Raw genomic sequence first — 12,239 nt, 5'->3', positions numbered from 1 at the left:
TGAAAGGCTGGAGGCGTTTCCGCCCAATAGGAAAGCGCCGAGGAGGTTGGCTCGGCGAGCCGCGTGCAGGAAGTGCGCTGCGTTGAAGCAGCAGTAGCAGCAGCTCCGGGAGCGGCATGGCGGCGGGGATGAAGAGAAAGCAGCAGAGGCAGCGCGGAGCTTCCGCTTCGGGCTCAACGGCGGGGGGCGCAGCGCGCAAGAAGCGCAAGGTCAGTGGGGAGTGCGGTAAGTGGGGGGAGGGGGAGGGGAGAGCGGCCGAGCCCCCCACCCGGGGCGCCGCGTGGCTGAATTACTTGGCGACCCGCTCTCCCCTTTCGGCCGTCGGGCTCGTTTAAGGGGTCCCCCTCCACTGCCCTAAGCAAGTTATTCTTACGGGGGCAGAGACCGAGGGTGAGGAGGGTGCTGGGGGTAGCGCCACGTGCTTGTTTCCGAAACAGTAAGGAATAGGGTGGGACGAGCACCAGCAACTGCAGTGAGCCTTAGCAAGTTTACTCGCGGGGAAGTTCACTGGTTTCAGTCGAGCATGTTGCTCTTTTCGCTAGCGGCCTTAAGCGGTACTCGAGGGTGCCTCGCAGGCTTAAATTACTTGTTAAATAAGCAGTAGGGGTCACGATCCTGTCGTTTGAGAACTTGCCATTGGCTTTGTACTTCATATCCGTACTTTGGTAGTTATGAGAATCCAGAGAGAGAATTTTGCATGTAGAATGGGTTTTGGTTGCACAATTAGTCAGCTCTCCAGCTACTAGTCATTGGCCATCTTTACCACTTAAAACTCCTGTCCCTCAATACTGTAAAGCAATGCAACAGCAATAGACTTGCAATTGTTTTCTGAAATGATTGTTTTGCTTCCTAGCTCCCTGCTGCCGATGAGAAAGCATGGCAGAAAGCTGGCTCTAAGTTGAATGAGGAGATTTCCAGTGATTCTGAACCAGACACGTAAGGATATGCATTGGTCTCCCTCTGTAGCTTAGAAGGAAAGATGCATGATCTTGAATAAAGATGCATGTTCTCAGAAAAATGAATTCAGAGAACCAGACTTGGTATGAATCCCCTCCCTAAGGGGGGTAAGATAATAAGAGAGTTGGGTGAGAAAATTATGTTCTCCTTGCTGCAAAGCAGGCTGTTATGTTCTTGCATAGGTCTAGACATTTGTGTAATACCTTGCAGTGCAGCTCGCAGGGATCCCTGGAACACAACCCTTTCTTGACCCTTAGAGGACACTGTGGGAGAACTGAAGTCTCCTCTGAGATTGTGAGAATGTTATTTCTAGCTAATGGATGATTGTAAGAGAGAAAGCCTTATGGGTTGTATCTTTCCCACCTGTAGCCCAGCCAGAAAAAAGAACAATGAATCAGCAGATGAAATCGAGGAGACAGCACAAGAAAAGAAACTAAGATTAGCAAAGTTATATCTGGAGCAGCTTCGACAGCAAGGTGAGATGTTGGATATGTTGTGATATAACATGACTGCAAACTCTGTGAAGTATTATAAAATATCAACCAAGGTGGTTTTAAAAAGTAAGAGAATCTGGAGTGAAGGGTGAAAGCTCCTATGAGAAGCTCATGGTCTTTAAAAAAAAATTGATGTAGAGGAAATGATTGCAGAAATGTACTGAGACATAGCTTAGGTTGCTGACATATCTCAACTCTTTGACTTTTAGAATCTGCTTAAGAGAAGCAATTTTTTAAAAAAGTGTGTTGGGAAGGCAGATTGGTTTGGGGTACTTGTTCTCCTCAAAGTGTCTGGAATGGCCTGTGTTTGGGGTCGATTCCTGTGGTTATGCAAACAAACAACTCTGATTCTCTTTGCCACAGCCGCTTTATCTGATAAGTCAGCTTTTGCCAGGGAATTGGTACACCCAGCAATTTCAAGTGGCAGCCATGCATTTGTGGGATATGTACAAATTGACCCCTAGTACCTTGACAAATGGCTGTTCTAGGACAGTATTCTTCAAATCTTGGGTTGCTGGACTGAACTCCTGTCATCCCCAACTAGTTTAGTCAATGGCTGGCGATGGTAGGAGTTGTGGGTTGCATTCAGGCAGCACTTTATTACATTTTCCCAACATTTCTTTACTTCGTAATTGCTGTGTGATCTGGAAATCTAACAGAATGTAGTAGAAGTTTCATGCTGATTTCCATGCTAATTGCTTCCAGAAAAAAATAGTTTGTGTTGTAATTTACCCACTGTTTGTCACGCTTCACACTATTTGATGAAATTTAGCATGGTTTTCCAGCCACGGCAATTCTTTCCCATAGTTTTCATGGGTGAATCAGGGAGGAACAGAAACACACATGTACATCAAGACATTCACATGTTCAATGACATTCACTCTTTGAAGCCTTGGGTCTTATGCCCTGTTTGTATGTGTTTCCCTGAGCAGAAGAGGAAAAAGCTGAAGAAGAGGCCTTTGAGAAGGACCTGGTTGCTGGCCGGCTGAAGGAAGATGTGGTGAGTAGGATACTGTACTTGGTAAAAAGGTGCTGGGCTTCAGAAGGGCAGAGGAGAGCCAGATTTTCTCACCTAATGAATAAACTTTAATGGGGTATTTTCATTAAAGAGTAAAAGAAAATTCCTTTCATGTTGTAGCTGCTGACTGTGGGCTTGGCCATTTCAACAGGCCCTCTTCCACATGATAGCAAGAAGCTGGTTGGTAAGGAGGAAAATCAGCAGTCCATCTCTGCCTACCCACGCTTGCCTTTCAAACAGCAAGTGGAAATAAACAGCAAGGGCTGTTGTTATTGGTTTACACATGCAGTTTCCCACCCCTATCTTAAAGCATATTTGTAACTACAGTCCTCTAATACTTATTTCCACACTCAGGAGAGCTGGAAACATAAGATTTTTTAAAAAATAAAAGATAAGACAGTTTTGTTAATTCTGAGCAGTGTTGCTTGCACATTGTTAAAACTACTTGGTTTTGGGAAGGGGGAGAGAGGATTCTGTTCCATCCAATTTTATTTTACTTTTCTCCCATAGCTCGAACAGAAAGGAAAACTGCAGCGACAAATTGCCAAAATCGTAAGTAGATACAGCATCCCTTGAGCCTTTTTGCTGCATGATTTCAGAGCAGCTATAGCTCTGTTATTGGAAGGAGAGGTGGCGTATTAATTTACCGGATTACACATGACACTCTTTCTTCTACTACTTGAGATTTCTTGGAGATTTAGTCATCTGCTTTTAAATGAAAATTGTTCTCTTCTCCTTGGCCGTTGTAATGTTCATGGAATAGTTCTGCCAGAAACTGTGCAGTTTCCAAATTCTGATGATTTCAAGTCAGTTTTCAAAGAAATTGGTTATTTTGGTGGCTCAGTGCTCCAGTTTTACATAACAAATCTGGCTTGGTATTAAATAAGAGCATTTAGTGCTACTATTCTGTTTATCTAATATGGAAATAGGAGACATAAAGTGCCTCAGTTTGCAGAGTCAGTGGAATGGAATGTTTCCTTTGTGTACTGCAAAGCAGTTAAAGTTTTATCTCTGGGCATGAAATTATTTGTGATGCAGCCTCACATATTGCTCTTACTGGTACTCTTTGAACAGTTGCAGCCTCCAGACGCATCTGAAATCAGGGTACTGCGAGGTCACCAGCTCCCCATCACCTGTTTGGTCATCACACCCGATGATAAATACATCTTCTCTGCAGCCAAAGACTGTTCAATCATCAAATGTGAGTCTTATTCTATACAAAATGACATAGTGTTAAGACTGAGTGTTGAGTTGAACTTAGCAGTATACAACCCTGTGCTGTTGTTTTAAATTTCACCATCTCCTCCCTGTGTGATCTCTGTTAATTTCTCTTTAACTACTGTTATAAGGCACCGTATTTCAAAAGGAAATCTGCCACATTTTTGCTGCCTCAACCATGGATTCTACTGCAGTAACTCAACTTCTTGAAAATGACTGTGTGGTATCAGCCTTCTTGTCCAACTCATTTTAGCCCTTGTTGTATCCTAGGGGATGTGGAGAGTGGGAAGAAGGTGCATGTGATCCGCAGAGGAAAGAAGGGGACAAAGGACAGTCACATTGGCCACACAGCACACATCCTCTCCATGGCTATTTCATCAGATGGCAAATACCTGGTAAGAGAAACTGACACTTTCCCCCCAAGAGACAGAGGACTATTTGAGTTCTCAATCTTTGCAGCTCAGATTTCGCTTTGAAGAGGGAAAGCCAGACGACCCCTCCTCCAGTTGTCCTTATTGCTCCTCTTAATCCGCTTGGGTGGGCTTTTGGCTAGCATGATGTCCCTTTGGCAGGTGGTTGCTAACCAAACTCTTGTGTTATTGGTCATGCCAGCAAGTGGGTGCACATGTGGTGCTCAGGCATTCCTGTACTGTATATCTGTCCTTTCACAGGAATGGATAAAGTTAGGTGCTTCTGTTGTCAGCTGCTAATAGTGTGGTAAAAGCCTGCCTTATACCAAGCCAGACCCTTGATCCTTGATCCATCCAGCTCAGGAATATCTACACTGATGGGCAGTGTCGCTGTGGGCTTTTGGCTATAGGTCTTTCCCAGCTCTATTTGGAGATCCCAGGGACTGAACTCAGGACCTTTTGCATGCAGAGCACTTAACACCAAGTGGAGAAGCTATTGGCTTGGATTTTAGTGTGCCCTGGGCCTCTCTAGAAGCTTGATCTAAAAAGCCAAGTAGAGTAAAAGGAGAGGGAGCCAACCCAGCAGCCAGCATGAATTGTCGTCGGCTGAGTGGTTGTCTTACTACTGCTGATACCAGTAAACGTGTACAATGTTGCTGAAGGGTTGTGGGTACTGATAAGCATCTTGCCTTGCCTTTTCTCTCTTAGGCAACAGGAGATAGGAACAAACTTATTTTGATCTGGGAAGCTGCAACCTGCAGCCACCTGTATAAATTCACAGGTCACCGTGACGCTGTATCGGTAAGTAAGTTCATTGCCTTGGTTGTAGTGATGCTGTAGCTTAGGCAGGCACAGGATTTGGGTGTGGGCTTTTCTGGATTTCTTTTTTAAAATGTGAGCTGTGTTCAGCTATATCTTATAGGAAAGGTGGGGGGAAATATTTTAAATTCAAAGAAATTACTGTTAGATATAGATAAACGCGGGTGGCGCTGTGGGTTAAACCACAGAGCCTAGGACTTACCGATCAGAAGGTCGGCGGTTCGAATCCCTGCGACGGGGTGAGCTTCCGTTGCTCTGTCCCTGCTCCTGCCAACCTAGCAGTTTGAAAGCACGTCAAAGTGCAAGTAGATTAATAGGTACCACTCCAGCACGAAGGTAAACAGCATTTCCGTGTGCTGCTCTGGTTCACCAAAAGCGGCTTAGTCATGCTGGCCACATGACCTGGAAGCTGTCTGTGGACAAACGCTGGCTCCCTCGGCCAATAAAGCAAGATGAGTGCTGTAACCCCAGCAAAATAGATAAATGCAAAAATGTGCCTTTTAAAAGGAATTTGGGACTTTTTGCCTGAGGGCATGTTGCAAAATAGGTGGTGTCCTACATTGTGTAGCAGAAAATATATCTCAGCCCTCCTTTATTTTTTGGGTCAAGTGCCATGTCACTTGAGTTTAAGCTCTTGTCCCCACCTGTAGTTTGTGCCGGTTGCTTGTTCCATAGCTTTGAAATCTGCTCTGGAGAGGAGGCAAATTAGGTCTGGCAGTGAGATTCAACTCTGCCATGATTGTGAACACCAATCAAATCCCTGCCTATTTTCATTTTTTTATGTTTTTATGTATTTTATATATATATTTCTTTTGCGATGACTTTGACTAGACCAGATAAATAAAATAAAAATCCCCACCAATCTTGCCTCCTCTTTCGCACCACTGCCCCCCTTCTCCTTACTCTCTCTGTTCTCCAAATGCAGGGCCTGTCTTTCCGGAAGGGGACTCACCAGCTGTACAGCGCTTCGCATGATCGTTCAGTCAAAGTGTGGAACGTGGCTGAAAATGCTTACGTGGAAACTCTGTAAGGAGCTTGCCTTTCCCCCCTTCTTCTTAGTGTGCTTATGGGATTACAGAAATAAATGCACACTCCACAGCTCAATCTCATCTGCTTTGCTATTCCCACACCTGCTTTCCTCTCAGGTTTGGTCATCAAGACATGATCACAGGGCTGGACAGCTTGAGTCGGGAGTGCTGTGTGACGTCAGGAGGGAGGGACGGCACTGTCAGAATCTGGAAGATCCCTGAGGAAGCCCAGCTGGTGTTTTATGGGCACCAGTAAGTACTTACATAGAATTGGGGGGGGGGAGACAGGTTGGTGGGCTACATGCAGCATGTCACACATCCAGCAAGGCACCCTGTGATTTTGCTGTGAGCTGACCTACACTGAGTCAGACTATCGGTCAGTGTCGACACTAGCTGAAAGCAGTTCTCCTGGATTTCAGATGAGATACTTAGCCCAACCCTTCCTAGAGATGCTAGGCATTGAGTGTGGGACCTTCTGCATGCAAAGCAGCTATTCTAACACTGAGCTATGGTCCTTCTCCAGTGCCTAATGTGTATAAAAATAGGACAGGAACGCTAAAGGCTGGAAAACCATGTTGTATGCATTGGTTCCTTCACAGTGGTTATGGGCCTAAATGCAGGACTATTTAAAAGGGGGGCTGTGAAGGCGAAGGTTTTAAATATGGACATTGTTTGAGGCACCCAACATACATGAAACTGCTAATGCAGGGGAAGATAGCAAAGATTCTTTCCTGCATCAAAACAAGCATCCCCACCCCCTTCTTGACAGTGACCCCACACCTGTAGAAATGGCAGTTCATTGGTCTCTATCAATGCAGACCTTTAAGTGGGTCCTAAAAAACAGATCTGTGTGCTGTGGCATTCTCATGCTAAGGCTTTTAATTGGGCTGTTGAATCTGCAACGCTGTTTTACACTTAAAGGATGGCTGTGGACACACATCTTGGGAGGGCTTTGTCCTAAAAGGTGTTTTTATAAATACTGCAGCATGCCGTCGTAAAAAGAATAATGGCTTCCTGTTTTGAATTAGGGGCTCCATTGACTGTATTCAGCTGATCAATGAGGAGCATATGGTGTCTGGTGCAGACGATGGGTGAGTACTTCCACAAGCCTTAACATTGCTGAATTAGCACTTTCACCCCATAGCCTCTTCTTGCACATATGTCATATAATTGTTTGCTATTTCCTGAAGGTCAGTATGCCTCTGGGGTCTCTCAAAAAAGAAACCGCTAACCACAGTGAAGAAAGCCCACAGACTCCATGGCACAGAGGGCCTGGAACAACCATACTGGATCTCTTCGGTTGCCGCCTTGCTGAACAGTGACCTTGTAGCCACAGGTACTTCATACTTCGGTCTCATTTGCACATTACTGTAAACCGTAGTTAAGCTTCACTGTGCTTTAAAAGTGAAGGTGCAGTATGCTGGTGCGCAATGTTAAAATGGAAGGCGCTTTGTTTCTGCCTCGCTCTTGCTGTGTTTCTGGGAGCTAAGCCATGGTTTGGTCTGCAGTTACATCGGAACCCAGGCTGGTGGAGAAGGAGGAAATTGCCTGCAAATTTTATTCCATGAATCACCATGCTGCGCATTCATCTTTAAACCAAGATATCCTTTAAAGCAGATATCTTCAATTGTTTCAGACGGAGGCCACTTTTAACCCAAACATTGGGGCACCAATTTCTTAATCTTTTACCATATACTTGTATGGTGTTAGGGCTCCTGTTGTGACCCACATTGCTTCAGGCAGAGACGCACTAGTGGGTCGCCACCCACCAGTTGAAGACTGGTGGTTTAAAGTGATGTTTGAACCCAGCATCTGAAACCCTTGCCTTGCTTTTCCTATTGTGCTGTAGCTAAAAGAAGGGAGGTGATTTTTTTTTTAAAGGCCTCCTATAGTAAAAGCTAGCTGTGTATTTTAGGCTACATTTCTGTGCTTAGAAGCAGGGCTTACTGAACTCAGTGGGATTCAGTGCTGAGTAGATTTTTGGTTGCACTTGTACACTCTGCTCAATGGGAAGCCTGCCTATATTTGGAACATTGAATAAAGCCATACAGTGGTACCTCTGGTTGCGAACGGGATCCGTTCTGGACTCCCGTTCGCAACATGAGCAGAACGCAACCCACGTCTGCGTGTGTGCACGGGTCGCGATTCGCTGCGCCTGTGAATGCCTGTGACGTCATTTTGCATGCCTGCACATGCGCGAGCTCCGAAACCCGGAAGTAACCCTTTCCAGTGCTTCCGGGTCGCCGCAGGATGCAACCTGAAAAAACATATGAAGCAAACGCAACACGAGGTATGACTGTATTCTGCTTTAGTCAAAGCCTGCCTAACAGGTGTGCATTTCAAGATCCTTGTTAGGTGTAAGTGGGCCAGAGTGGCTGGGTAAACCCAGCCAGATGGGTGGGGTATAAATAATAATAAAATTATTATTATTATTTATTATTCTTCAAAAGAACTACATGTTAATAAACCTCCCTCATCTTCTGACGGCTGCAATGCAAGTGTCCTAAAGACAATAAATAATCTCTTGGGGTTTTTTGGTGTTGGGGCGAGCTTTTTATTTATGCATATAGGTGAGTTGCTTCGCAAGCTTCTCTTCTGGGTTCCATTTAGCAAGGATGTCAATGTCCTGGCCTGTGATGTTGAAAGACATGGCCGGGTGTGTGGGGAAAACTTCATTGTAGTCCCTGAATGTGACAACAAACCCTTACACGCTTTTGTTCTTGGCAGGTTCGCACAGTGCCAGTGTGAAGTTGTGGAAATGTGGAGAGGGATTCCGGAGGCTGGAGCCACTCTTTGAGATTCCCCTGGTGAGGAAATTGGGGGCATGGAGGAGGATGGTGTTCTTTTTGTCAGTAGCGTTCCATTGTAAATCACAGCACACAGTGTTGTTGATAGGCTGAAAGTGAACCAGGGGACTTCTTTGCACAGAGCTCACCTTGACTGTGAATTCTGATCATGGCCCCAGCCTTTCTCTTAGCTCCTCCCCTTGCAATATTGAGATAACTATTCTAATGCCCCTGGCCCTGTTGCTGCAGGGATGATGGAGATCATGCGTATTAAACACTTTGAAGGCTGTAAGTTAATAAATTAATAAATGCTTATTAATTGGGGGCAGTTGAGTGGTAGATAAACTAACCATTGTGTTCAGTGGTATATCCCTTCCAGTCGGGATTCAGGCCTCATCATGGGACTGCCTTGGTCGCACTGGTTGATGATCTCCGGCGGGCTAGGGACAAAGGTGAGAGCTGTTTCCTAGTTCTGCTGGATCTCTCAGCGGCGTTTGATACCATCAACCATAGCATCCTTCTGGACTGTCTTGAGGGGCTGGGAGCTGGGGGCACTGTCATACAGTGGTTACGCTCCTTCCTCCTGGGCCATGTTCAGAAAGTGGTGGTGGGGGATGAGTGTTCAGACCCCTGGGCTCTCACTTGTGGGGTGCCTCAGGGTTCTGTCCTCTCCCCCATGCTTTTCAACATTTACATGCAGCCGCTGGGAGAGATCATCAGGAGATTTGGGCTGGGTGTTCATCAGTATGCCGATGATACCCAGCTCTACCTCTCTTTTAAATCAGAACCAGTGAAGGCGGTGAAGGTCCTGTGTGAGTGTCTGGAGGCGGTTGGAGGATGGATGGCGGCTAACAGATTGAGGTTGAATCCTGACAAGACAGAAGTACTGTTTTTGGGGGACAGGAGGCGGGCAGGTGTGGAGGATTCCCTGGTCCTGAATGGGGTAACTGTGCCCCTGAAGGACCAGGTGCGCAGCCTGGGAGTCATTTTGGACTCACAGCTGTCCATGGAGGCACAGGTCAAATCTGTGTCCAGGGCAGCTGTTTACCAGCTCCATCTGGTACGTAGGCTGAGACCCTATCTGCCTGCGGACTGTCTTGCCAGAGTGGTGCATGCTCTGGTTATCTCCCGCTTGGACTACTGCAATGCACTCTACGTGGGGCTACCTTTGAAGGTGACTCGGAAACTACAACTAATCCAGAATGCGGCAGCTAGACTGGTGACTGGGGGCGGCCGCCGAGACCATATAACACCGGTCCTGAAAGACCTACATTGGCTCCCAGTACGTTTCCGAGCACAATTCAAAGTGTTGGTGCTGACTTTTAAAGCCCTAAACGGCCTCGGTCCAGTATACCTGAAGGAGCGTCTCCACCCCCATCATTCTGCCTGGACGCTGAGGTCCAGCGCCGAGGGCCTTCTGCCGGTTCCCTCATTGCGAGAAGCAAAGCTACAGGGAACCAGGCAGAGGGCCTTCTCGGTAGTGGCGCCCGCCCTGTGGAACGCCCTTCCAGCAGATGTCAAAGCGATAAACAACTACCTGACATTCAGGAGACAACTTAAGGCAGCCCTGTTCAGGGAAGTTTTTAACGTGTGATTTTACTGTATTTTTGGTTTTATGGAAGCCGCCCAGAGTGGCTGGGGAGGCCCAGCCAGATGGGCGGGGTATAAATAATAAATTATTATTATTATTATTATTATTATTATTATTATTATTATTATTATTATTTATTATCCTGCTGAGTAGTCATGTGAGCTTACTTTGATATAGAAACCCCGCCCACTTTAAGTTTCCAGCAGCTCCAAACTGCACTATGTATACCAGAATGACCTCTTTAAAGTTTCCAAAACAGTATTCCCTTTCTTCTGATAGTGTTCTGGCACAGAGGCTTCAGAAGGAGAGCTGCTAGCTCAGAACTTAAAAGAGTTAAGGAATCCTTTGAAACAGTTGCCATGTTTGCTACTGTACGGAAAACTTGTAGGTTGGCCATAAGCAATAGTAAAATACTGGCTTAAACTACAGAAAGGGGGCAAGAAGGTTGGGACATCCTGGAAATCATGAGTATAAAATAAAATGGCAGTAGGACTGTGATATAATGATCAAGACACTGCCAGCTTGGAATATACAGAGCACTTTCAAAACATCTCAGACTTTTCATAATTCTGTGTGCTGGTGGCTCATTTGCACCCTTTGGATGGAGGTGAAATGGAAACTGCCATGTCAGCATATCAAAGGGAGGCTTCTGGACCAATCATAACTTTGTTATATCAGTAAATAAGATTTGTGTAGCCTCGAATCTGAAGTTTATATCTCTGGGTGTGTTTCTCTCTCAGGTTGGCTTTGTTAATAGCTTGAAGTTCTCGAATTCTGGAAACTTCCTAGTTGCTGGAATTGGACAAGAACACAGGTATCCCGTACTCCATTCCTGTTTTATTACAATGTGTGCATGATTCTGAATTGTATTCTCCATCTTTAAAATAGATGTAAATAGCTTTAAACTGTCACAGTGTGTCCACACTACAAACTTATCTTGAGGTCTCAGTTTCAAGATGAGATTGGAACTGCCTTGCAGAATTCTTAAATTTCTCATGGAGTTTGGTAGTACTCCTGAAAATTTAACGGTCATAACTTTTTAGCACTTCTGTGCCCTTAAAGAGATTTGTTCCATTTTCCATGAAAAAATATGCCCTGCTTAGCACTCTCATGGGAGAAGTCTCTTAGTGTCTTTGCATTTCTTAGTGTTTTAGAGTAAACTTTAGTTAAATCTAAGTTCCTCTGTTTTTAAGGCCAGGAGTGAGAAATATATGCCTCTGTCTTTTTCTTTTACTGATGATGGCTTCTTGCACCATATAGGGGTTGTGTAATGCTTACTTGATTGTTTAAATTCAGATATACTTTATCACAGCACCTAAAAGGAGTGTATTAGTAGCAGATAAATTTATTTCACCTGGGTTTTATTGCAGATTGGGTCGCTGGTGGAGGATCAAAGAGGCCAAGAATAGCATCTGCATTATTCCGCTCAAGAAGACTATAGCAGGAAACTCACAGATACCTGATGAAGGCTCCTAATATTCTATAACCTGTTTATTAAAGCCATATTTTGTGTTTGTAAAATGGTAATGGTCATCTTTTAATTATAGTTTCGCTATTTTCCCCACAGGAATTGTGGATGAGGTTTTCAGAAGCAAGGGGGCTGTGGTTTCTGAAATAAAAGAGCAATCATCTGTTGTGGTCTGGAGGCCCCTTTAAAACAATTGTGTTCTACCTTTTTCTTGAAGAATCTGGAAAGTATATGACATTCTCAGGCTGGTACTAGCCAGACCCAGATCTTTAGAAATATTTGGTAGCTTAAGACCATTATTTGGATATTTTACTCTGGCCTTTATTCAGGAAACCAGGAGTCTGATTATAAAGTCGACTACTGTCCATTTGGACTGGAAACAACTCTCTCAAGATATTAGGTAGCAAGATCTGCCCATAGCTTTTAAATCAGAGATTGACAGTGCAGTCC

The 12,239-nt window shown here is 45.0% G+C and overlaps 1 protein-coding gene across 2 annotated transcripts; it reads left to right on the top strand.

The window, feature by feature from the left end:
• The first annotated feature begins 38 nt into the window (after window positions 1-38).
• RRP9 (ribosomal RNA processing 9, U3 small nucleolar RNA binding protein) lies at window positions 39-11,842 on the top strand. 2 transcript variants are annotated; one of them, XM_082213140.1, is made up of 15 exons: window positions 43-209; window positions 854-936; window positions 1,327-1,433; window positions 2,384-2,451; window positions 2,980-3,021; window positions 3,544-3,670; window positions 3,958-4,082; window positions 4,806-4,898; window positions 5,842-5,942; window positions 6,062-6,196; window positions 6,973-7,035; window positions 7,135-7,280; window positions 8,672-8,751; window positions 11,062-11,135; window positions 11,692-11,842. In XM_082213140.1, the coding sequence occupies exons 1-15, from the start codon at window positions 117-119 to the stop codon at window positions 11,795-11,797; spliced, it is 1,443 nt and encodes a 480-aa protein (XP_082069266.1). In that variant the 5' UTR covers window positions 43-116; the 3' UTR covers window positions 11,798-11,842. The 2 variants fall into 2 exon arrangements, 1 of the variants encoding a protein (XP_082069266.1); XR_014216980.1 differs by lacking the exon at window positions 11,692-11,842 and having other exon boundaries at window positions 39-209; window positions 7,140-7,280; window positions 11,062-11,120.
• Window positions 11,843-12,239: the final 397 nt, after the last annotated feature.

The sequence above is a fragment of the Podarcis vaucheri genome (assembly GCF_965113315.1).
Source record: "Podarcis vaucheri genome assembly, chromosome: 2".
Classification (NCBI taxonomy): Eukaryota; Metazoa; Chordata; class Lepidosauria; order Squamata; family Lacertidae; genus Podarcis; species Podarcis vaucheri.
Note: the sequence above shows the minus strand (reverse complement) of the source record. Positions and strands in the feature narration are given on the sequence as shown.